Below are 27,627 nucleotides of genomic sequence, written 5' to 3'. Positions count from 1 at the left end.
TAAAGCGACTGCTGCCACCACCCATAATGGACCAAAATGAGAAATTGAGTATGTTGTTGTCAGCTTCCGGTGCACTTTCCCACCTGCGCATTTCCATGAATAAAAGGGTCTGGGACAAGCTTTCAATCCCACTAGGTGTGGGAAAAAACTTTGCCGTAGGGAACTGTACAGAAAGACTGAAAAATGAGCCCATACCCATAACTGTATAGGTACCTCAGACTTTGGATGGCCAGTGAAGTCTTCAGGTGCACTTTCCCACCCAGGGATTGATACGAGTTGAAGATATGGATAATAGCTTTCAATCTAACCACCTGCGGTCAAGAACTTTGCCGTAGGGGGATGGGAGTAAAGCGACTGCTGCCACCACCCATAATGGACCAAAATGAGAAATTGAGTATGTTGTTGTCAGCTTCCGGTGCACTTTCCCACCTGCGCATTTCCATGAATAAAAGGGTCTGGGACAAGCTTTCAATCCCACTAGGTGTGGGAAAAAACTTTGCCGTAGGGAACTGTACAGAAAGACTGAAAAATGAGCCCATACCCATAACTGTATAGGTACCTCAGACTTTGGATGGCCAGTGAAGTCTTCAGGTGCACTTTCCCACCCAGGGATTGATACGAGTTGAAGATATGGATAATAGCTTTCAATCTAACCACCTGCGGTCAAGAACTTTGCCGTAGGGGGATGGGAGTAAAGCGACTGCTGCCACCACCCATAATGGACCAAAATGAGAAATTGAGTATGTTGTTGTCAGCTTCCGGTGCACTTTCCCACCTGCGCATTTCCATGAATAAAAGGGTCTGGGACAAGCTTTCAATCCCACTAGGTGTGGGGAAAAACTTTGCCGTAGGGAACTGTACAGAAAGACTGAAAAATGAGCCCATACCCATAACTGTATAGGTACCTCAGACTTTGGATGGCCAGTGAAGTCTTCAGGTGCACTTTCCCACCCAGGGATTGATACGAGTTGAAGATATGGATAATAGCTTTCAATCTAACCACCTGCGGTCAAGAACTTTGCCGTAGGGGGATGGGAGTAAAGCGACTGCTGCCACCACCCATAATGGACCAAAATGAGAAATTGAGTATGTTGTTGTCAGCTTCCGGTGCACTTTCCCACCTGCGCATTTCCATGAATAAAAGGGTCTGGGACAAGCTTTCAATCCCACTAGGTGTGGGAAAAAACTTTGCCGTAGGGAACTGTACAGAAAGACTGAAAAATGAGCCCATACCCATAACTGTATAGGTACCTCAGACTTATGATGGCCAGTGAAGTCTTCAGGTGCACTTTCCCACCCAGGGATTGATACGAGTTGAAGATATGGATAATAGCTTTCAATCTAACCACCTGCGGTCAAGAACTTTGCCGTAGGGGGATGGGAGTAAAGCGACTGCTGCCACCACCCATAATGGACCAAAATGAGAAATTGAGTATGTTGTTGTCAGCTTCCGGTGCACTTTCCCACCTGCGCATTTCCATGAATAAAAGGGTCTGGGACAAGCTTTCAATCCCACTAGGTGTGGGAAAAAACTTTGCCGTAGGGAACTGTACAGAAAGACTGAAAAATGAGCCCATTTACTGCCACCCCCCTACGGCAAAATTCTTGACCGCAGGTGGTTAGATTGATAGCTTTTATCCATATCTTCACCTCGTATCAATTCCAGGGTGGGAAAGTGCACCTGAAGACGTCACTGTCCATCCAAAGTCTGATGTACCTATACAGTAATGGGTATGGGCTCATTTTTTCAGTCTTTCTGTACAGTTCCCTACGGCAAAGTTTTTACCCACACCTAGTGGGATTGAAAGCTTGTCCCAGACCCTTTTATTCATGAAAATGCCCGGGTGGGAAAGTGCACCAGAAGCTGACAACCCCATACCCAATTTCTCATTTTGTCCATCACGGGTGGTGGCAGCAGTGGCTTTACTGCCACCCCCCTACGGCAAAATTCTTGACCGCAGGTGGTTAGATTGATAGCTTTTATCCATATCTTCACCTCGTATCAATTCCAGGGTGGGAAAGTGCACCTGAAGACGTCACTGTCCATCCAAAGTCTGATGTACCTATACAGTAATGGGTATGGGCTCATTTTTTCAGTCTTTCTGTACAGTTCCCTACGGCAAAGTTTTTACCCACACCTAGTGGGATTGAAAGCTTGTCCCAGACCCTTTTATTCATGAAAATGCCCGGGTGGGAAAGTGCACCAGAAGCTGACAACCCCATACCCAATTTCTCATTTTTGTCCATCACGGGTGGTGGCAGCAGTGGCTTTACTGCCACCCCCCTACGGCAAAATTCTTGACCGCAGGTGGTTAGATTGATAGCTTTTATCCATATCTTCACCTCGTATCAATTCCAGGGTGGGAAAGTGCACCTGAAGACGTCACTGTCCATCCAAAGTCTGATGTACCTATACAGTAATGGGTATGGGCTCATTTTTTCAGTCTTTCTGTACAGTTCCCTACGGCAAAGTTTTTACCCACACCTAGTGGGATTGAAAGCTTGTCCCAGACCCTTTTATTCATGAAAATGCCCGGGTGGGAAAGTGCACCAGAAGCTGACAACCCCATACCCAATTTCTCATTTTTGTCCATCACGGGTGGTGGCAGCAGTGGCTTTACTGCCACCCCCCTACGGCAAAATTCTTGACCGCAGGTGGTTAGATTGATAGCTTTTATCCATATCTTCACCTCGTATCAATTCCAGGGTGGGAAAGTGCACCTGAAGACGTCACTGTCCATCCAAAGTCTGATGTACCTATACAGTAATGGGTATGGGCTCATTTTTTCAGTCTTTCTGTACAGTTCCCTACGGCAAAGTTTTTACCCACACCTAGTGGGATTGAAAGCTTGTCCCAGACCCTTTTATTCATGAAAATGCCCGGGTGGGAAAGTGCACCAGAAGCTGACAACCCCATACCCAATTTCTCATTTTTGTCCATCACGGGTGGTGGCAGCAGTGGCTTTACTGCCACCCCCCTACGGCAAAATTCTTGACCGCAGGTGGTTAGATTGATAGCTTTTATCCATATCTTCACCTCGTATCAATTCCAGGGTGGGAAAGTGCACCTGAAGACGTCACTGTCCATCCAAAGTCTGATGTACCTATACAGTAATGGGTATGGGCTCATTTTTTCAGTCTTTCTGTACAGTTCCCTACGGCAAAGTTTTTACCCACACCTAGTGGGATTGAAAGCTTGTCCCAGACCCTTTTATTCATGAAAATGCCCGGGTGGGAAAGTGCACCAGAAGCTGACAACCCCATACCCAATTTCTCATTTTTGTCCATCACGGGTGGTGGCAGCAGTGGCTTTACTGCCACCCCCCTACGGCAAAATTCTTGACCGCAGGTGGTTAGATTGATAGCTTTTATCCATATCTTCACCTCGTATCAATTCCAGGGTGGGAAAGTGCACCTGAAGACGTCACTGTCCATCCAAAGTCTGATGTACCTATACAGTAATGGGTATGGGCTCATTTTTTCAGTCTTTCTGTACAGTTCCCTACGGCAAAGTTTTTACCCACACCTAGTGGGATTGAAAGCTTGTCCCAGACCCTTTTATTCATGAAAATGCCCGGGTGGGAAAGTGCACCAGAAGCTGACAACCCCATACCCAATTTCTCATTTTTGTCCATCACGGGTGGTGGCAGCAGTGGCTTTACTGCCACCCCCCTACGGCAAAATTCTTGACCGCAGGTGGTTAGATTGATAGCTTTTATCCATATCTTCACCTCGTATCAATTCCAGGGTGGGAAAGTGCACCTGAAGACGTCACTGTCCATCCAAAGTCTGATGTACCTATACAGTAATGGGTATGGGCTCATTTTTTCAGTCTTTCTGTACAGTTCCCTACGGCAAAGTTTTTACCCACACCTAGTGGGATTGAAAGCTTGTCCCAGACCCTTTTATTCATGAAAATGCCCGGGTGGGAAAGTGCACCAGAAGCTGACAACCCCATACCCAATTTCTCATTTTTGTCCATCACGGGTGGTGGCAGCAGTGGCTTTACTGCCACCCCCCTACGGCAAAATTCTTGACCGCAGGTGGTTAGATTGATAGCTTTTATCCATATCTTCACCTCGTATCAATTCCAGGGTGGGAAAGTGCACCTGAAGACGTCACTGTCCATCCAAAGTCTGATGTACCTATACAGTAATGGGTATGGGCTCATTTTTTCAGTCTTTCTGTACAGTTCCCTACGGCAAAGTTTTTACCCACACCTAGTGGGATTGAAAGCTTGTCCCAGACCCTTTTATTCATGAAAATGCCCGGGTGGGAAAGTGCACCAGAAGCTGACAACCCCATACCCAATTTCTCATTTTTGTCCATCACGGGTGGTGGCAGCAGTGGCTTTACTGCCACCCCCCTACGGCAAAATTCTTGACCGCAGGTGGTTAGATTGATAGCTTTTATCCATATCTTCACCTCGTATCAATTCCAGGGTGGGAAAGTGCACCTGAAGACGTCACTGTCCATCCAAAGTCTGATGTACCTATACAGTAATGGGTATGGGCTCATTTTTTCAGTCTTTCTGTACAGTTCCCTACGGCAAAGTTTTTACCCACACCTAGTGGGATTGAAAGCTTGTCCCAGACCCTTTTATTCATGAAAATGCCCGGGTGGGAAAGTGCACCAGAAGCTGACAACCCCATACCCAATTTCTCATTTTTGTCCATCACGGGTGGTGGCAGCAGTGGCTTTACTGCCACCCCCCTACGGCAAAATTCTTGACCGCAGGTGGTTAGATTGATAGCTTTTATCCATATCTTCACCTCGTATCAATTCCAGGGTGGGAAAGTGCACCTGAAGACGTCACTGTCCATCCAAAGTCTGATGTACCTATACAGTAATGGGTATGGGCTCATTTTTTCAGTCTTTCTGTACAGTTCCCTACGGCAAAGTTTTTACCCACACCTAGTGGGATTGAAAGCTTGTCCCAGACCCTTTTATTCATGAAAATGCCCGGGTGGGAAAGTGCACCAGAAGCTGACAACCCCATACCCAATTTCTCATTTTTGTCCATCACGGGTGGTGGCAGCAGTGGCTTTACTGCCACCCCCCTACGGCAAAATTCTTGACCGCAGGTGGTTAGATTGATAGCTTTTATCCATATCTTCACCTCGTATCAATTCCAGGGTGGGAAAGTGCACCTGAAGACGTCACTGTCCATCCAAAGTCTGATGTACCTATACAGTAATGGGTATGGGCTCATTTTTTCAGTCTTTCTGTACAGTTCCCTACGGCAAAGTTTTTACCCACACCTAGTGGGATTGAAAGCTTGTCCCAGACCCTTTTATTCATGAAAATGCCCGGGTGGGAAAGTGCACCAGAAGCTGACAACCCCATACCCAATTTCTCATTTTTGTCCATCACGGGTGGTGGCAGCAGTGGCTTTACTGCCACCCCCCTACGGCAAAATTCTTGACCGCAGGTGGTTAGATTGATAGCTTTTATCCATATCTTCACCTCGTATCAATTCCAGGGTGGGAAAGTGCACCTGAAGACGTCACTGTCCATCCAAAGTCTGATGTACCTATACAGTAATGGGTATGGGCTCATTTTTTCAGTCTTTCTGTACAGTTCCCTACGGCAAAGTTTTTACCCACACCTAGTGGGATTGAAAGCTTGTCCCAGACCCTTTTATTCATGAAAATGCCCGGGTGGGAAAGTGCACCAGAAGCTGACAACCCCATACCCAATTTCTCATTTTTGTCCATCACGGGTGGTGGCAGCAGTGGCTTTACTGCCACCCCCCTACGGCAAAATTCTTGACCGCAGGTGGTTAGATTGATAGCTTTTATCCATATCTTCACCTCGTATCAATTCCAGGGTGGGAAAGTGCACCTGAAGACGTCACTGTCCATCCAAAGTCTGATGTACCTATACAGTAATGGGTATGGGCTCATTTTTTCAGTCTTTCTGTACAGTTCCCTACGGCAAAGTTTTTACCCACACCTAGTGGGATTGAAAGCTTGTCCCAGACCCTTTTATTCATGAAAATGCCCGGGTGGGAAAGTGCACCAGAAGCTGACAACCCCATACCCAATTTCTCATTTTTGTCCATCACGGGTGGTGGCAGCAGTGGCTTTACTGCCACCCCCCTACGGCAAAATTCTTGACCGCAGGTGGTTAGATTGATAGCTTTTATCCATATCTTCACCTCGTATCAATTCCAGGGTGGGAAAGTGCACCTGAAGACGTCACTGTCCATCCAAAGTCTGATGTACCTATACAGTAATGGGTATGGGCTCATTTTTTCAGTCTTTCTGTACAGTTCCCTACGGCAAAGTTTTTACCCACACCTAGTGGGATTGAAAGCTTGTCCCAGACCCTTTTATTCATGAAAATGCCCGGGTGGGAAAGTGCACCAGAAGCTGACAACCCCATACCCAATTTCTCATTTTTGTCCATCACGGGTGGTGGCAGCAGTGGCTTTACTGCCACCCCCCTACGGCAAAATTCTTGACCGCAGGTGGTTAGATTGATAGCTTTTATCCATATCTTCACCTCGTATCAATTCCAGGGTGGGAAAGTGCACCTGAAGACGTCACTGTCCATCCAAAGTCTGATGTACCTATACAGTAATGGGTATGGGCTCATTTTTTCAGTCTTTCTGTACAGTTCCCTACGGCAAAGTTTTTACCCACACCTAGTGGGATTGAAAGCTTGTCCCAGACCCTTTTATTCATGAAAATGCCCGGGTGGGAAAGTGCACCAGAAGCTGACAACCCCATACCCAATTTCTCATTTTTGTCCATCACGGGTGGTGGCAGCAGTGGCTTTACTGCCACCCCCCTACGGCAAAATTCTTGACCGCAGGTGGTTAGATTGATAGCTTTTATCCATATCTTCACCTCGTATCAATTCCAGGGTGGGAAAGTGCACCTGAAGACGTCACTGTCCATCCAAAGTCTGATGTACCTATACAGTAATGGGTATGGGCTCATTTTTTCAGTCTTTCTGTACAGTTCCCTACGGCAAAGTTTTTACCCACACCTAGTGGGATTGAAAGCTTGTCCCAGACCCTTTTATTCATGAAAATGCCCGGGTGGGAAAGTGCACCAGAAGCTGACAACCCCATACCCAATTTCTCATTTTTGTCCATCACGGGTGGTGGCAGCAGTGGCTTTACTGCCACCCCCCTACGGCAAAATTCTTGACCGCAGGTGGTTAGATTGATAGCTTTTATCCATATCTTCACCTCGTATCAATTCCAGGGTGGGAAAGTGCACCTGAAGACGTCACTGTCCATCCAAAGTCTGATGTACCTATACAGTAATGGGTATGGGCTCATTTTTTCAGTCTTTCTGTACAGTTCCCTACGGCAAAGTTTTTACCCACACCTAGTGGGATTGAAAGCTTGTCCCAGACCCTTTTATTCATGAAAATGCCCGGGTGGGAAAGTGCACCAGAAGCTGACAACCCCATACCCAATTTCTCATTTTTGTCCATCACGGGTGGTGGCAGCAGTGGCTTTACTGCCACCCCCCTACGGCAAAATTCTTGACCGCAGGTGGTTAGATTGATAGCTTTTATCCATATCTTCACCTCGTATCAATTCCAGGGTGGGAAAGTGCACCTGAAGACGTCACTGTCCATCCAAAGTCTGATGTACCTATACAGTAATGGGTATGGGCTCATTTTTTCAGTCTTTCTGTACAGTTCCCTACGGCAAAGTTTTTACCCACACCTAGTGGGATTGAAAGCTTGTCCCAGACCCTTTTATTCATGAAAATGCCCGGGTGGGAAAGTGCACCAGAAGCTGACAACCCCATACCCAATTTCTCATTTTTGTCCATCACGGGTGGTGGCAGCAGTGGCTTTACTGCCACCCCCCTACGGCAAAATTCTTGACCGCAGGTGGTTAGATTGATAGCTTTTATCCATATCTTCACCTCGTATCAATTCCAGGGTGGGAAAGTGCACCTGAAGACGTCACTGTCCATCCAAAGTCTGATGTACCTATACAGTAATGGGTATGGGCTCATTTTTTCAGTCTTTCTGTACAGTTCCCTACGGCAAAGTTTTTACCCACACCTAGTGGGATTGAAAGCTTGTCCCAGACCCTTTTATTCATGAAAATGCCCGGGTGGGAAAGTGCACCAGAAGCTGACAACCCCATACCCAATTTCTCATTTTTGTCCATCACGGGTGGTGGCAGCAGTGGCTTTACTGCCACCCCCCTACGGCAAAATTCTTGACCGCAGGTGGTTAGATTGATAGCTTTTATCCATATCTTCACCTCGTATCAATTCCAGGGTGGGAAAGTGCACCTGAAGACGTCACTGTCCATCCAAAGTCTGATGTACCTATACAGTAATGGGTATGGGCTCATTTTTTCAGTCTTTCTGTACAGTTCCCTACGGCAAAGTTTTTACCCACACCTAGTGGGATTGAAAGCTTGTCCCAGACCCTTTTATTCATGAAAATGCCCGGGTGGGAAAGTGCACCAGAAGCTGACAACCCCATACCCAATTTCTCATTTTTGTCCATCACGGGTGGTGGCAGCAGTGGCTTTACTGCCACCCCCCTACGGCAAAATTCTTGACCGCAGGTGGTTAGATTGATAGCTTTTATCCATATCTTCACCTCGTATCAATTCCAGGGTGGGAAAGTGCACCTGAAGACGTCACTGTCCATCCAAAGTCTGATGTACCTATACAGTAATGGGTATGGGCTCATTTTTTCAGTCTTTCTGTACAGTTCCCTACGGCAAAGTTTTTACCCACACCTAGTGGGATTGAAAGCTTGTCCCAGACCCTTTTATTCATGAAAATGCCCGGGTGGGAAAGTGCACCAGAAGCTGACAACCCCATACCCAATTTCTCATTTTTGTCCATCACGGGTGGTGGCAGCAGTGGCTTTACTGCCACCCCCCTACGGCAAAATTCTTGACCGCAGGTGGTTAGATTGATAGCTTTTATCCATATCTTCACCTCGTATCAATTCCAGGGTGGGAAAGTGCACCTGAAGACGTCACTGTCCATCCAAAGTCTGATGTACCTATACAGTAATGGGTATGGGCTCATTTTTTCAGTCTTTCTGTACAGTTCCCTACGGCAAAGTTTTTACCCACACCTAGTGGGATTGAAAGCTTGTCCCAGACCCTTTTATTCATGAAAATGCCCGGGTGGGAAAGTGCACCAGAAGCTGACAACCCCATACCCAATTTCTCATTTTTGTCCATCACGGGTGGTGGCAGCAGTGGCTTTACTGCCACCCCCCTACGGCAAAATTCTTGACCGCAGGTGGTTAGATTGATAGCTTTTATCCATATCTTCACCTCGTATCAATTCCAGGGTGGGAAAGTGCACCTGAAGACGTCACTGTCCATCCAAAGTCTGATGTACCTATACAGTAATGGGTATGGGCTCATTTTTTCAGTCTTTCTGTACAGTTCCCTACGGCAAAGTTTTTACCCACACCTAGTGGGATTGAAAGCTTGTCCCAGACCCTTTTATTCATGAAAATGCCCGGGTGGGAAAGTGCACCAGAAGCTGACAACCCCATACCCAATTTCTCATTTTTGTCCATCACGGGTGGTGGCAGCAGTGGCTTTACTGCCACCCCCCTACGGCAAAATTCTTGACCGCAGGTGGTTAGATTGATAGCTTTTATCCATATCTTCACCTCGTATCAATTCCAGGGTGGGAAAGTGCACCTGAAGACGTCACTGTCCATCCAAAGTCTGATGTACCTATACAGTAATGGGTATGGGCTCATTTTTTCAGTCTTTCTGTACAGTTCCCTACGGCAAAGTTTTTACCCACACCTAGTGGGATTGAAAGCTTGTCCCAGACCCTTTTATTCATGAAAATGCCCGGGTGGGAAAGTGCACCAGAAGCTGACAACCCCATACCCAATTTCTCATTTTTGTCCATCACGGGTGGTGGCAGCAGTGGCTTTACTGCCACCCCCCTACGGCAAAATTCTTGACCGCAGGTGGTTAGATTGATAGCTTTTATCCATATCTTCACCTCGTATCAATTCCAGGGTGGGAAAGTGCACCTGAAGACGTCACTGTCCATCCAAAGTCTGATGTACCTATACAGTAATGGGTATGGGCTCATTTTTTCAGTCTTTCTGTACAGTTCCCTACGGCAAAGTTTTTACCCACACCTAGTGGGATTGAAAGCTTGTCCCAGACCCTTTTATTCATGAAAATGCCCGGGTGGGAAAGTGCACCAGAAGCTGACAACCCCATACCCAATTTCTCATTTTTGTCCATCACGGGTGGTGGCAGCAGTGGCTTTACTGCCACCCCCCTACGGCAAAATTCTTGACCGCAGGTGGTTAGATTGATAGCTTTTATCCATATCTTCACCTCGTATCAATTCCAGGGTGGGAAAGTGCACCTGAAGACGTCACTGTCCATCCAAAGTCTGATGTACCTATACAGTAATGGGTATGGGCTCATTTTTTCAGTCTTTCTGTACAGTTCCCTACGGCAAAGTTTTTACCCACACCTAGTGGGATTGAAAGCTTGTCCCAGACCCTTTTATTCATGAAAATGCCCGGGTGGGAAAGTGCACCAGAAGCTGACAACCCCATACCCAATTTCTCATTTTTGTCCATCACGGGTGGTGGCAGCAGTGGCTTTACTGCCACCCCCCTACGGCAAAATTCTTGACCGCAGGTGGTTAGATTGATAGCTTTTATCCATATCTTCACCTCGTATCAATTCCAGGGTGGGAAAGTGCACCTGAAGACGTCACTGTCCATCCAAAGTCTGATGTACCTATACAGTAATGGGTATGGGCTCATTTTTTCAGTCTTTCTGTACAGTTCCCTACGGCAAAGTTTTTACCCACACCTAGTGGGATTGAAAGCTTGTCCCAGACCCTTTTATTCATGAAAATGCCCGGGTGGGAAAGTGCACCAGAAGCTGACAACCCCATACCCAATTTCTCATTTTTGTCCATCACGGGTGGTGGCAGCAGTGGCTTTACTGCCACCCCCCTACGGCAAAATTCTTGACCGCAGGTGGTTAGATTGATAGCTTTTATCCATATCTTCACCTCGTATCAATTCCAGGGTGGGAAAGTGCACCTGAAGACGTCACTGTCCATCCAAAGTCTGATGTACCTATACAGTAATGGGTATGGGCTCATTTTTTCAGTCTTTCTGTACAGTTCCCTACGGCAAAGTTTTTACCCACACCTAGTGGGATTGAAAGCTTGTCCCAGACCCTTTTATTCATGAAAATGCCCGGGTGGGAAAGTGCACCAGAAGCTGACAACCCCATACCCAATTTCTCATTTTTGTCCATCACGGGTGGTGGCAGCAGTGGCTTTACTGCCACCCCCCTACGGCAAAATTCTTGACCGCAGGTGGTTAGATTGATAGCTTTTATCCATATCTTCACCTCGTATCAATTCCAGGGTGGGAAAGTGCACCTGAAGACGTCACTGTCCATCCAAAGTCTGATGTACCTATACAGTAATGGGTATGGGCTCATTTTTTCAGTCTTTCTGTACAGTTCCCTACGGCAAAGTTTTTACCCACACCTAGTGGGATTGAAAGCTTGTCCCAGACCCTTTTATTCATGAAAATGCCCGGGTGGGAAAGTGCACCAGAAGCTGACAACCCCATACCCAATTTCTCATTTTTGTCCATCACGGGTGGTGGCAGCAGTGGCTTTACTGCCACCCCCCTACGGCAAAATTCTTGACCGCAGGTGGTTAGATTGATAGCTTTTATCCATATCTTCACCTCGTATCAATTCCAGGGTGGGAAAGTGCACCTGAAGACGTCACTGTCCATCCAAAGTCTGATGTACCTATACAGTAATGGGTATGGGCTCATTTTTTCAGTCTTTCTGTACAGTTCCCTACGGCAAAGTTTTTACCCACACCTAGTGGGATTGAAAGCTTGTCCCAGACCCTTTTATTCATGAAAATGCCCGGGTGGGAAAGTGCACCAGAAGCTGACAACCCCATACCCAATTTCTCATTTTTGTCCATCACGGGTGGTGGCAGCAGTGGCTTTACTGCCACCCCCCTACGGCAAAATTCTTGACCGCAGGTGGTTAGATTGATAGCTTTTATCCATATCTTCACCTCGTATCAATTCCAGGGTGGGAAAGTGCACCTGAAGACGTCACTGTCCATCCAAAGTCTGATGTACCTATACAGTAATGGGTATGGGCTCATTTTTTCAGTCTTTCTGTACAGTTCCCTACGGCAAAGTTTTTACCCACACCTAGTGGGATTGAAAGCTTGTCCCAGACCCTTTTATTCATGAAAATGCCCGGGTGGGAAAGTGCACCAGAAGCTGACAACCCCATACCCAATTTCTCATTTTTGTCCATCACGGGTGGTGGCAGCAGTGGCTTTACTGCCACCCCCCTACGGCAAAATTCTTGACCGCAGGTGGTTAGATTGATAGCTTTTATCCATATCTTCACCTCGTATCAATTCCAGGGTGGGAAAGTGCACCTGAAGACGTCACTGTCCATCCAAAGTCTGATGTACCTATACAGTAATGGGTATGGGCTCATTTTTTCAGTCTTTCTGTACAGTTCCCTACGGCAAAGTTTTTACCCACACCTAGTGGGATTGAAAGCTTGTCCCAGACCCTTTTATTCATGAAAATGCCCGGGTGGGAAAGTGCACCAGAAATATTACATTAATTTCTGGACCTATGGCTGGTATAGCTATGAAAATACGGAAAGTCAAACAGAAAATACCCCATTAAACATGTAAAAGTAACATTGATGTTTTTATAAACCATCTTTGAAGGCTAAATTAGTAGTCAGCTGTCTGAAAATGAATTTTATTGCACCACAACTTTCATATATAAAAAAACCACAGGGGCCAAAATGCGAAACCAAACTCCTAACTGTGTATTTCTGTCTTCTGGTTCCCAGAAATTCCAGAATAAAAAAAACCGGTACTAAGCCAACTATACAACGGGGGAAATTTGCCGTGTTTTTTATTAATTTTTTTCTGATTATTATTCAACACGGGTCTTTAGTGATCCTAAGTGAATACACTTTTATTTGATACCAAAATGAACTAAATATTAATATACTTATTGACAAAGATTTATAAATATGCATAGTAACTATTTTGTTTGATATAATGTACTACTTTGTATGTTCTCTTGATCGGGCCGATATAGTAATTTTTATAAATGTAATAGGACTAGATTGTTTCCCTTTACAGTTATCAATTATTTTCGACTGTTTTTTTTTATTTGCTTATCATATTATATTTTCATTTTATTCATTCTAATTGATATTTAATAATTGAACAAGACTGACATTCCAGCTCCTTTATTTATTTGACGTTTGTTATAATTTTGTTATGTTATTTACTTTTGCTTACAATTTTTTTAATACTTATTTAGATGAAATAATAATAATATTTTAATGTATCGGTTAAATACTGATTTGTATACTGAAAGATTGCATACGTATCTTTTAAAGGTAAAAACAATTGTTGATGTATCTATTTGTGTATATAATAATTTTATTATGAATATATATATATATATATATATGTTGAATGATTGAATAAAGGTAAAATAAAAACAAGTTGATGCACACAATCAACGAGATATATTTGAAACTTACTCTGATTACATTTGAGAAGATAAGAAAGAATATTCACACAACATTAGTTTTTGTCATTAAATCAGTATTTTTTCTTGACATTGCATTGTGTGATTGGTAAAAAAAAATACGAATAATTTATCTAAAAAGAATGTATTGAATAAGGAATAATGTATAAAATGTTATCTGTTAGACAACTTATTACTCTTTTGTCTTTATTGGTCACTTTATTAATAACATGCTATATAATGTCTGAATAAAGGTTGAAACGAGAAAAAAAATAAAAGTTGTATCTTCACAGAAGGAATTTACTGAAGAGTTTAAACAGTAAAGTTGACCTTATACAGTATAAAACATTATATGACTATTCTGTATGAATACTTGTGTGATGCAAGATGTATGAGAAATATTTTTGAGAAACTCTTTTTAAAGAACAAGATTGTTGTACTAGAAACCGAAGGATTCATAACATTCATTTTCTAATTTTCGTGTTGATTATTTATGTCATTATACTTAAAACATTCTTGTGATATTTTTGAGTAATATATGTAATATGTCTGTTGTATATAAATGTTGAATTAAAGATTTAAAAAAATGCATCTGGCTGAACGTAGTTTAAATGTTTTGACTTGATGAATGTTGCATTGAATAAATTTTGTTTTTTCTTTCTAATTATATTTTTATTTGTTTTACTGCTTTCAGTATTATCTGAAGTGCCTTGGACTATACCCTATATACTGTTTCGAGAACCACTCCCCTCAAACCTAAATGGTTTTGATGAAATACTCAATGTTTGACAATGCCGCGGATATAGACACCCTTACATGATTATTCTAGTTCCTTGCTCACTTAAACCTTTTATTTATCTCACTGTAAGTTGACATTTGAACGGCTGTACTTAGATTTTTATACCCCACCTACGATAGTAGAGGGGCATTATGTTTTCTGGTCTGTGCGTCCGTTCGTTCGTTCGTTCGTCCGTTCGTTCGTTCGTCCGTCTGTCCCGCTTCAGGTTAAAGTTTTTGGTCGAGGTAGTTTTTGATGAAGTTGAAGTCCAATCGACTTCAAACTTGGTACACATGTTCCCTATGATATGATCTTTCTAATTTTAATGCCAAATTAGAGATTTTACCCCAATTTCACGGTCCACTGAACATAGAAAATGATAGTGCGAGTGGGGCATTCGTGTACTGAGGACACATTCTTGTTTTATTCTGTTTTACAATACTTACGAATATGTTGGACCCTATGCGTGCGGTCATGACCATATGCGTATACTCATGTGGTCTGACCGTTCGCGTATGATTGGACCATATCAGTATTATACTCGTTGTATTATCAACGGGCCGGACCATATGAGGTATTTGGACCATAAGTTTTTTTTTTTAAATATCCAATCTGAAAACAGTAGATCTAGTTAAAACAAAAATCTCGATTTGAAAAAAATGTATCATACCATGTAATATAAAGTCTTCAAAAACTGAATAACTGGTTTAGATTATTAGACTCCAGCAAGCAAGCACGCTACTCATGTTTATTTGTTGGAATCCAAAGTTAATATCAATAGCGATGCATCACGTATTAAATATTAGTAGAACGTTGTAGTATAATGTCATTTTGTGATTTTCAGACATATCTCGAAATGGTTCTGTTACGTGTTTATGCTCATTGTGTTCTTAAGTGGTCGATGGAATTGGTCGCTAGCTTGATTGGTCGATAGAATTGGTCGCTAGCTTGAGTCTGGTTATATTTTATGATGGTGTGATATTAAACCCCTAATGGGTGGTATTATACTTGATTTTCATTTGATTTTGACATAATCCTTCAACCAGCTTAATTGGGGTATGGAGCTGGCACGCCAGTAACTGCGTGCATTCCTTTCTTAATGTATGTGTCATTGTCATTTTGCTTAGTTTCTATATTCTGACATCACACTCGGACTTCTTTTAAACCGAGTTTTACTGTACGTATTACTCTGTGCTCCTTTATTCTTAATTGTATAGAGGTTTTCTGAAAACCCATTGTTGGGCTTCGGCTGTTGTTCGCTCTTTGGTAGGGTTGTTGTCTCTTTGTCATTTTCTTCCTTTCAATTCTCAATTTTATTGTAAAAGAAAACGTACGACGAACGACAACAACGGACGACGAAAGCCAAGTGATGAGAAAAACTCACTTGGCCCATTGGGACAGGTGAGCTAAGAAAAAAATGGCAGTTTTTGAAGATGCCGGTGAGCGACACAGTTTTTATAATTTTTGTGATTTTTTTTTTTTTTTTTTTTTGCTTTTTCATACGTGTACATTCCTTGTAGCTGTAAATACAGACCAACCGGCGGGTCGAGATCATAATGAATGTACTCTCTTATTATTAATAACATGACTTGTATCAATTTATGGATTTATTCACCTTTATACAGACTACATGGAAATAAAAAAATGTTAGTTCAGTTTTCTCCTAGGAATGCACATATCGGACAAAGAAACCGTTTTGTTTGCTCCAAAATTTCTGTAACAGAAACATTAATTAAAAGTAGTGGGAAGACACCAATGGGCCAATCGCAATCAGAAGTCTTAAGTCAAAGACAGCAAGCAACATGGCAATATATTATATACCGAATGACTTTAAAAATGCAACACTAATTTTGTTGATTTATTTTTTAACCAAATCACTAGGATTGATCCTCATACAACTATTATTCAGGCTTACCATACTTCTTGCACTTTTCTGTGGTTATAGAGCTTACTGGATTATTGAAGTTGCACGAATTTCTTCAAGCAAAGTTTGGACCCCATAAAAAATTTTTTTTAGTTTTTTTTTCTTTGTGAAACAGTTGCAAACAGGAAAATGTGAACAGGCTGCAACCAGACAATTTGACGTCAGAAGCTCGTCTTACTGTCCTTCCGACAACGATACAGGCAGACGGGATTTGTTGATGACGATCAATGACCAGATCAACATGTAGTGACAATGCAACGTCAATATAATTTGATTACGCAACGTCATTTGAGAGTCATGATTACGTTCGCAACGTTTTTTATCATTGCACACAGATTCATGCCATTAATGTTTCCCATAAACTGAAATGCCGACGAATCGGCTGCAGAAAAACATTCAAAACCCTAAAGTTTCACCTGCATAATGCCAGAACGCAATGTTATGGGTGGAACAAAGACAAAATCAGAAGGTGCAAACGATAACCTAAAACATGCCAAACAGAATTGGTTGACCTTGGTGACAATCATTCTTGCTTTTATTACAGACAGCCGTCATTGCATTCGACAGTGACACATCCATTGGTAAGGGGACACATCAATTGGTAAGGGGACACATCCATTTGGTAAGAGGGAAACCAGGAATTCAATGTATACCACAAGATTTGAACCATTAAAAATGACGTATTCAATTCATCTCTCGAAAAGCGATTTTTTTCAAAAACTGAAGTAACAAATGAAATTTCGGTTCATTAGTTTGTTCCAACAAAAATTGCATATTTGAAAATGGGATTTAAAAAGAACAATCTAGCGTGACGTTTATAAAGTCGGTCAGTATATATGCCTCATAACTTAAGGGTAGGCAGTATATGTTCCATATCAGTGTTGAACAGTAAATAGTCAGTGAAATTTGCGGAACAAAATATAAACAAAAATGTACTCACCATAACATTTGCTATCTAGGCTCTTATTCCTGTTCAATCATGACAACATGTGAAAGTCCAAGTTTGTTTATATTGAATATAATGAACAATATATATATGTCATAACCCAGGTCTAGTTCTTTGTTGTTCAAGCCTTCGAATAAAGAAAAAATAATATTGACATAGTTGTAATCATGTACTATTTAAATGTCTACTTGATGGACATGATTAAACATATTATTTTGAAATGATTTAACGGTATATATTGTATGTTATAATTATTAAAAATTTAAATTCCTCATTTTAAATAATCAAGACTAGTGATCTAACATATATATATACATAGTATGACGACGCTATGCTCTCTGTCAAATTTATTCTGAAATAATTTATACATAATCCAGGATTTGTATAGAACTATAGAACTATACAAATCCTTGACATAATTATCTAAATTGGAAGCTTTTGAATCAGTTATGCGGACAGAGCATTCATGTGAACTACATCAAGTTTTTAATTTAAATCAATATTTTATTTTAAGTCGCATCTCTAGCATATAAAACAGCAGTACACTAAGCTAAAAAAAAAAAATCATAAAAGTATGCAGATATAAATAAATAGAGCCATTTTGGACAGAATTGTAGGAATATTTAATGAATGGCTATTATCTATTTTGATTTTATTGAACCATAAAACTAATTTTTGACTCTTCACATTGAATAATCCGCGAAGCGGATTATGTAAAATGTGAAGAGTCAAAAATTAGTTTTATGGTTCAATAAAGTCAAAATAAATTATTGCCATTCATTATAAATAAATTTCTATCAAAAAAAAGTCTCAAAGAACTTTTTATATTGTTTATATTATCAATAACAACGTACACAAATGTTGGCGTATGAATACACAACGTCAGAGTGGGCGTGTCGCCATCAAAATTGACAACATTGAAAATAAAACTAATAATTTTAACCAATCAGAAGACAGTAAAAACACCAAATTTATTTATATTATCATTGTAGAAAAATCTTGTATTTTAAAACCCATGCATAAATACATTATTTACAGTAATCAAAAAATCTATTTAAATCAAGATAGCAAGATTTATCAAAACTAAGAAACAGAATTAAAAACAGGTATTTCAGTTTAGCATTAAAAAATATAAAATCAGATTTAAAATGTTTTGCTTTGTCACATTTGTTATTTTCTGAAATCGTTATAGAGTATACATGATAACATAGTATGGGCTTCATCTTCTTAATTTTAAGTATGAAAGAGAAAAACTTTTGAAATCTTATTATCAAAGTAGATCAAATATATTGATTAATAAACAGCTGGATTTTTACGGGAGACATTGTTTGATTACTTTAATTTACTTTACATTGTATACATACCTTATGAGTTTTTATAAAAGCTGAAATTTCTCTTTTTCAAGTTGTATATTATACTATGTTGCAGTATATGTCTCTGATCATACATTTGTATTAATACTGACTATATGTTTTATTATTAATGTTTATAATATCTCTGTACCATGGATTTTGCTTTATTAGAATAAAATTAACATGTAAAAGCCTGCATGGATTATTCGAATAAATTTAAGTAAGTAATAATCTATTAGATTAACAATAAAACATGTCCATATCTATTCAATTATAAACTTTCAAGTAGATAACATTTTTTTTCTGAATTATAGTCATATTTTTTACCTGTATTTTGCCTGTAAAATCTAATAAGGGATAATTAATTCTACATTTAATTTTAGAAAAAAGGCTTTAAAGTGTGAAATATATACATTACTTTTTGTATGCTGGTTCATATTCTGGACGCCAATCTTTGCTCCTTTATTATATAATTCACTAACAAAACAATTATGAAGCTTAGAAATGGAAAATTACTAAATACTAAACTTGTTCAAAGGGTATCTACACGTCTCAATCTTCAAAATCGGTTATCTAAAAATACTACCATCGCTAACGTTTTTAACAATAAAAATCGTGGTTACCCTTCTATCGATAAGTGTCATGCAAAAAAATGACTTACATGTCCCCGTCTTTCCTCCAACAATCACGTTTAATGGTCGCACATTTTCTTTAAATTTTTAAACTGATATAACTTGAAAAACAAACAGTATTATTTATTTACTCACATGAAACAAACCGGGGTGTGGTATTCAGTACGTAGGAGAAACTGGACGATATTTATCTAAACGCACTCAAGAACATCTGTATCGTTTTAAAAGACCCAATAAATTCAAAAGTATCATTTACCAACACCTTAAGAAACACAACCATCCTTTTAAATATTTAGCAGTTCAACCTTTAGAAGTAGTAAATAAGTAGCCTGGTGAATCGCATTCAAAGTTTGTACGATCACGGAAAATAATTGAATTAAATTGGATTAAAAAATTACAGACAGTTTACCCTCTCGGTCTAAATGATAATATCATGGGAATTGGTAATATATCTAGAACCAATTCCGTTAACATTTTGGATATAGTTTCTAAAACTGTTCGTAAAAAACGTTCTCACGGTCGTAGAACAAATCGCAATCAAAGAAAATTTCGGGCCAATCATACCAATATTTCGGACCTAATTTCTATTTCAAAAAACAACGGCAGACATTATCTGTTAACAAAACTCTGTTCGTTACCGGTTAATAAGTTAAATAAAATTTTGGAGGATTGCAACACAATTTCATATAGCAGTCCTAAGTATGAAATTGTTCAAATTATTATGGCATATTGTTATTCTAAATTATTTCCCAAAATTGATCGCCCTGAAGATCATAAAAAACATTTTATTAAAATTAAGTATGTCAATAAAGGCTTTGATTTTGTAAATATTGCCGGTATATTTAACGACCATTCTGTTAAAGAACAAATTCCTGGATATTTTGACAATACTGAGCTACCTCTTATTTGTTATATTTACAAGAAATCTACCCGGAAATTTGTGTTTAATTATAGTCAATTGTGTAAAGATGTTAATATCAGTGAAAAAACACCTACTTCATGTAATTGCAGTAATTCCGAATATATTTATGGACCCATTTCCCATGTTATAACAGGAGATCTTAACATCGTTCAAGACCGAGAGTTAAAATCATTCCTCAGTAAAGGACCTAAATATCGTCCCCCGTCAATTATTAATTGGAATGAGTGTCGTAATATCATCCACGACTCACTCCATACTTACTGTATGAAATGGATAAAACGGGAAAAAGCTGACAACAAATCTTTGGACTCTTTTTTTAATTCAGTAATGAAGATAGTTGATATACGTATTCAACATTTTAAAGAACATTTTACTATAAACAATAACCACAATAAACCTATTTCTCGTATCAAACATAAACTAAAAGAACTAGCCAAGGAATTTGTTTTTGTCCCGGCCGATAAAGCTGCTAATAATATTATTATTGTTTGACGTAAATTTTACATTGAGGTTCTGAAAAAGGAAATCACCAATTCACCAACATTCCAACTGACTCCATTTTCAGAAAACGAAATCTGTAACAAACATAAACTTTTAGCCACCGCTTTACAAGCAGAGCCAAATACAATGAAAGTCCCAACTATGTATTGGCTTCCGAAGCTACACAAATATAGATTTATTTCGTCTTCAAGCCATTGTTCAACTACTAAATTGTCTATTCTTCTTACCAGCACATTTGGTACAATTAAAAATCTGATAATAAATTGTTCAAATAAGGCCTTCGAAAATAGTGGAATAAATTACTTTTGGAGTGTCAAGAACTCGTTGGAAGTACTTGATAAATTGCATGCTTATATTGGTGATTTTGAATCTGTTCAAAGTTTTGATTTTTCTACCCTGTATACCACATTGCCTCACATTCTCATGAAGAAAAAATTCACACACCTAATTAAATGGGCATTCAAAAAATCAGAATGTGAATATATATGTTCAAACTCTTTTAGGTCATTTTTTAGTAGCAATAAACAAAAAAAACTATGCTAATTGGACATGCTTTGATACTATATATGCCCTTGAATTTTTACTAGATAACATTTTTGTTCGCTTTGGGGATTCCGTATATCGTCAGATTATCGGAATTCCAATGGGGACTAACTGTGCACCACTTATTGCGGACCTGTTTTTGTATTGTTATGAGTTACAATTTATGACAAAAATCAGCAAAGACCCATCGAAACAACATCTGATAAACAAATTTAATAATACTTTTAGATATTTGGATTAGTTTAAACATATTTTATTTGCAAAAGTAGCAAAAGGGATTGGACACAAGTTATAACAACATTAGAGACGTCCTCTCCCAATATAAATATAAACACAAAGTACATTAGATAATGGCGAAAAAGAAAAAATACAACATAGTAGTAATGCATGTAATACATACTTCAAACAAAAATTAGAAATAAAAAGAAAAAAGAAAAAAAAATACAATATAATAAGGAATAATAATGAAACAACTAGACTGGAGTGAAAGGTTGTAAAGTAGAAATTTAGAATGTTTATTGATTGTTTTAAATCTATGTGTTATTCTGATATAAGATTGTACGGACTCAAAAATGTCTTTGTTTTGCTGAAAAGAAAGGTCACCGTCACCAGCTAATAGAAGCTCAATGGATATAGCATAACTTTCTAATTTTGAAAACAGTATTTCTCTTGCTTCGTTATGAAGAGCGCACTCTAAAAAATAGTGTATACTATCCTCAACAGGGTGGCCACAGCTGCATGCGGGACTTGGTTTAATATTAACACGATGTAAATCTGAATTTAAAGAACTGCACATATTTCTCAAACGTGTATGAATGATATTAAGTTTTCTATCCCCACAACTAAAATAGGAAGGTGGCTGTATCAATTTGGACTTCATCTTTCGTTTAAAAATATTTATGTTTTTGGACGTACGTATGTCGGGGGGAAGGCTATTCCATTCAATAGTAGTGGATGGGAAAAAGGATTTTCTAGTTATGTCTAGTCTATAACCGGGTACTACATAATTATTACTGTTTCGCAAATCGTAGTTAGATACTTGACCAACAAGCGGGGGCATTAAATCACATAGATTATCAGGGGCAGTCCCATTATGTAAAGAATAGAACATATTGAGCTTTCTGGATTTTCTTCTGTCCACAAGCAATTGCCAGCCAGTTTCAAAATATATAGCTTCCCGACTAGCAAACACGGGCAACCCAGTTACTAACCTCCCTGCTTCTAACTGAACATGTTCTAAATTGTCGGCTTCTTGTTGAGTACAACCATCCCATAACTCACATGCATATTCCATAACGGGTCTTATAAAAGTTAAATATATACGAGCAAGATAATTTCTATTCAATACATATTTCAATTTTTTAAGAACATTTAATCTTGTGCTTGCACACTTTAAAATATTTTCTATATGTGTATGGAATTTACCATTGGAATCAAAAGTAATCCCTAAGTGTTTATGACAGGAGACAAATTCTACTAATTGGTATGATATTTGGATGATATTTTGGCTCTCAATAATGACGACTTCAGTATGTATATTAATGAAATTTATCCTGTTGAACTTACTTTAAATAAAGCTAATACTAACAATGACCACTGCCCTTTTCTCGATCTTGATATCTGTATCACTAATGGAAAGCTGAATACTAAAATTTATGATAAAAGGAATGATTTTTCATTTCCTATCGTTAACTATCCGTTTTTAGATGGTGACGTTCCCTTCTCACCATCTTACGGTGTTTATATATCTCAACTTGTACGATTCGCTCGTGTATGTAACAATGTTTTAGATTTTAACGAGAGAAATTTATGTATTACTGAAAAATTATTACACCAGGGTTTTCGATATCACAAACTAGTCAAAACATTTACTAAATTTTATCATCGGTATAAAGACATCATTCGTAAATATAGCTCAACATGCAGACTTCTAATACGTTCAGGTATTTCACATCCAATTTTTTATGGAAATATTCTTTATAAAGCACAAAGGTGTCAGTATTCACCTCAGAAACTTACAAAACCTTTGAATAGACTTATTAAGAAGGGATATAATTACGATACTGTTGTCAAGTCATTAAAGATTGCATATTTTGGCGTTAATATTGAGTCACTGATAAGGTCTTTGCATCGGAACTAAACACATTTATTCTAAAAACAGTTATTGGCATGACACGGGTTATGTTCTTCTCATATATGTTATGATGGTATGATACTAGACCCCTAACGGGAAGGATTGTACCTGATGTTCATATGATGAAATCATAATCTTTCAGTCAGTTTGATTGAAGTCTGGAGCTGGCATGTCAGTTAACTGCTAGTAGTCTATTGTTATTTATGTATTATTGTCATTTTGTTTATTTTCTTTGGTTACATCTTCTGACATCAGACTCGGACTTCTCTTGAACTGAATTTTAATGTGCGTAGTGTTATGCGTTTACTTTTTTACATTGGTTAGAGGTATAGGGGAGGGTTGAGATCTCACAAACATGTTTAACCCCGCCGCATTTTTGCGCCTGTCCCAAGTCAGGAGCCTCTGGCCTTTGTTAGTCTTGTATTATTTTAATTTTAGTTTCTTGTGTACAATTTGGAAATTAGTTTGGCGTTCATTTTCACTGGACTAGTATATATTTGTTTAGGGGCCAGCTGAGGGACGCCTCCGGGTGCGGGAATTTCTCGCTACATAGAAGACCTGTTGGTGACCCTCTGCTGTTGTTTTTTATTTGGTCGGGTTGTTGTCTCTTTGACACATTCCCCATTTCCATTCTCAATTTTATTACTTTTGTATATCACAAAAGATGTATAATTTTGGGGAATATCTTATAAATTTACCAGAAAAGGCATTGAATTCAGTTACAAGTATTAGAAATAAAGCTGATATAATTATTATTTTGACATAATATCACTAAAACTTTTAAAAGGTTGGAAACAAAAAATCACAACTTCATAGAAAATGCAAAACGGTAAATCCTTTATTAAATGGCAAAATATAAGGCTCAAACACACCAAACGAATAGAAATCAAATAAAATTGTTCGGTTAATTCTGGAGTAAAAAAGTAAAACAATGAAAGCAGTGTCATATCAAACTTATTTATCTTATCGGTTGTTGAATTTTTGTAGATACTTTTTTTTTAAACTTTAATATAATAAATTTTAACACAGATTGATCTTTTATTTTTGTTTCAATCAAATATGACGAGAGCTAAGTTTTTAAAGCAAGTTTTATCAGTCCCAGCTGTTAATGATTTCTTACTCTTTTGTAAGATATTTGACATACCGGTGCATTACGTATGCGCTGATATCGTATCCGCTACAACATTTACCGACTTCGTGACAGAGTTTTGGGTTGAGGGACAGCGCTTTTTATGAATCAACTATGCAACACCAACTACCTGGAAGGATTTTACAACAATATTAAAAAGATACGTCAATGTTCATACCAAACATCTATACGAGACCATCTGACTACCAAAGAACACCCCAGTATAAATATTGACAGAATGAACAATTATCCAGAATGCACCAGGAACCCGGCATTCAGAAAGATGCAAAAACAAGTAATGAACACAAGATTTCCGCTACTAAAAATACAATAAGACACTATCAATATCTTTTTGAAACTTCGTACATACTAACTCATTAAATTACAGCTGTTAACATTACATAAAACTTAATTTAACCCGTAGCAAAAGATCATAGCACATTAGCTGAGTAAGATTTGGAATCCCTTACGTTAGAAACTGGTCGTATTGTGGGTATAACAGGAGATGACCGGTTGTGTAAAATAGGTATAGATAACAGTGTAAAAAACGATTTATGTTTCCTCATTAACTGTAATTATTACATTAATTAACGAGCCAATCAATAGTATAATTTAAAATGTATATATTCTATAAAAGATGAACACTTTAAGTATTCTCTATGTCAACATCTGAGGAGAAAAACTGCTGAATATCTATTGCAAGCTTCCAGTAAGAGAAAAAAGCTCATAGTAGGAAACTTTTCTAAATTGATTTTATTTTGTTCGTCGTAGTGTATTAGACATTAATATTTTAAATAACTTGTAGGCCAAAAACGTTCGAGTGTTCTGTGAATTGATATTAATTACATCGTAATATTCCCTATTTGTCAAAAACACATGTCGCTATAATAAATAATTTAGCTATTTAGTAAGTAAGTTATCGAGTAATAGACACCAAACTGCGCCTACTGAAAAGATTGATACTAACCTGAACTCATCAACGTGATAAATTACTGACGAAGCATCTAATCTTCTTCAATTACTTTGTGAAATATTTATATGTATTGTATTGTGGACTTGTTTGTCGTTGTTTTACTCCAAACGCAGAATTTCTCGCTGTATTGAAGGCCCATTGGTGACCTTCGGCTGTTTTCTGCTCTTTGATTGGGTTGTTGTTTCTTTGACACATTCCTCATTTCAATTCTCAATTTTATATCAATAATATTGACCTAAGCATTGTTCATCAAGTTACTTTGTATTATTGGCACTGAAAACTTTATATTAATGACGAATAATATATAGACACTATTATAAATGAATTCCATTTGTTTGTTGTTAGTTGTATGTTAAATTATTCTATTGAATTGAGACTAAGTTATTGGGAAAAAGTATTATTACAAAAATAAGAGTGAAAATAACCAATGAAAGATTGGATATATAGAAATCACAGATACACTATACCTATAGAGTTGGAAAAGACTATACAATCGTGTGCTCGTTCACCTTTTTGTCTATTTGGGTTAAAAACTTCACTCAAATGAAAGATAATTTGTAGGCAAACCAGAAGTAAACTAAAACTTAAGCCAATAAAAACTTCTGAAATTGACGACATACTTTTGAAGTAACAATTGCTATAAAAAGAGGCGGATGCTACGAATCGGACATTGAAATCATATATCAGAAATAAGAATATTTTGTATGAGTTCCAATGAGACAACTCTCCAACCAAGTCACAATGTGTAAAAATAAACAGAAATGAGAATCACTTATGAACCACAGTAAGAAACGAAAACAGCTGACCAACAGGTCGAAGTCGACGAAAATCCGAGAATGTCATAACGAAAAATAATGAAGAGACAATCTAGTCCACAATACAATACATATACAACTACAGAACAACACGAACTCTACCATCTCAGTATCTACATTTAATTTTTTATTTCTTATATAACTCTTTTATATTATTCTTTTTTTTAATAAACCTGTATATAAACATGTACCTTAACTCTTTGTTCTTATAAGTCATACACATATAAAACATTGTCTTACCTACTATTGCTTTCAATGTTCCCAGATACTTATGGTTTTATTTGTCTCTGGTGGTACTAAGATTATTCTGTAATTATATAATCTATAATCATATACGCACAATTGCAGCACACCAATATAACCTGTAACTCCAACATTGATCAGTTAATGAACAAATATAGGCAATACATATAACATCTCTGGGGAATAGAAATATTGGAGAAAATGTCAGATCAATGAAAACATTCCCATCAAAAACTAAAACAACTATCCTTTGTGCCATGTATACACTTTATTCTGGGTTTAATTTTTTTTGTGAATTGATAATATTTGTTTAACTTATTAAAGTGCAAAGTTTTTCTTTTTCTCTATGTTTCATATCACGTCACACATCAGCTTGAATAACCGAAAAAAAAGTATTTCCGTTAAATTGTTTCACTCACGTTCAAAATTCGAAGGTTACTGAATTTGAATTGTAAAAAACATTTACACATATCCATGAAAATACGAAGAACACTTATAGCGAACTTTGGTGGTTACGGAGTTGTCTCTTATTGGCAATAACAGCTCCTTATTTTTATTTTGATGCCGAATAAAGGAAAGAAAAAAATATTTAAATACAACTGGATTCAAATAAATGAATTAGTAAAACAAAAATCTACCTCGTAAGCCATGGTAACAGCCATTTACAGATTCCTTTACAGGAACATACTATATAGATAGACAATAACTATTTAGAGTCTTTAAATATCAGTTGTATTTGTACGAGGCTAGGAAACAAGGTGTATGCAAGCTTTTAGCGAGCTATTACACCTGTTTTGAGACGAGTACAAATACAGCTGATATTTAAAGACACTAAACAGTTATTGTCTTTATCCTGCAATTAATTCTGTATATTATTTGTGTTTTGAAAGACACAAAAACACATGTTTTGCATTTATTTTCGATTTGAAATCCCTTGAGGCCCGTGTAGTAATACGATAAAGTAATCACACATTCAGCGGAAGACGGGTTCGTAAAAAAAGAATCACGAATGGTCATTCAACAATAATACATCGCTCAAGATGAATTATTATCTATTTTAACATAACAACTAATTTCAACAGTAAAAACAGATAACAAAACATTCTCCAATTTGAAACAGGAGTGTACGAATGGTCCTACGCTTCAGACTCGACAGTCACGAAACATGCATG

General features: G+C 38.4%; 1 protein-coding gene across 3 annotated transcripts in view; it reads right to left on the bottom strand.

Moving 5' to 3' along the window:
• LOC143067780 (neo-calmodulin-like) overlaps positions 1–26,471 on the bottom strand; it is a 146,783-nt gene extending 120,312 nt beyond the window's left edge. The window contains exons 1-2 of one of the 3 annotated variants that reach the window (XM_076241321.1): positions 26,453–26,471; positions 17,206–17,338 (exon numbers count right to left, since the gene is read on the bottom strand). In XM_076241321.1, coding sequence (XP_076097436.1) covers positions 17,206–17,208 — 3 coding nt within the window. In that variant the 5' untranslated portion in view covers positions 17,209–17,338; positions 26,453–26,471. Of the gene's footprint in view, positions 1–17,205; positions 17,339–18,575; positions 18,671–26,452 lie in introns of those variants that run through there. The other 2 variants (XM_076241322.1, XM_076241320.1) reach the window with 2 other exon arrangements.
• Between the last annotated feature and the right edge of the window lie 1,156 nt (positions 26,472–27,627).

This window comes from Mytilus galloprovincialis, chromosome 3, assembly GCF_965363235.1.
Source record: "Mytilus galloprovincialis chromosome 3, xbMytGall1.hap1.1, whole genome shotgun sequence".
Lineage (NCBI taxonomy): Eukaryota > Metazoa > Mollusca > Bivalvia > Mytilida > Mytilidae > Mytilus > Mytilus galloprovincialis.
This window is presented reverse-complemented; position numbering and strand designations above follow the sequence as displayed.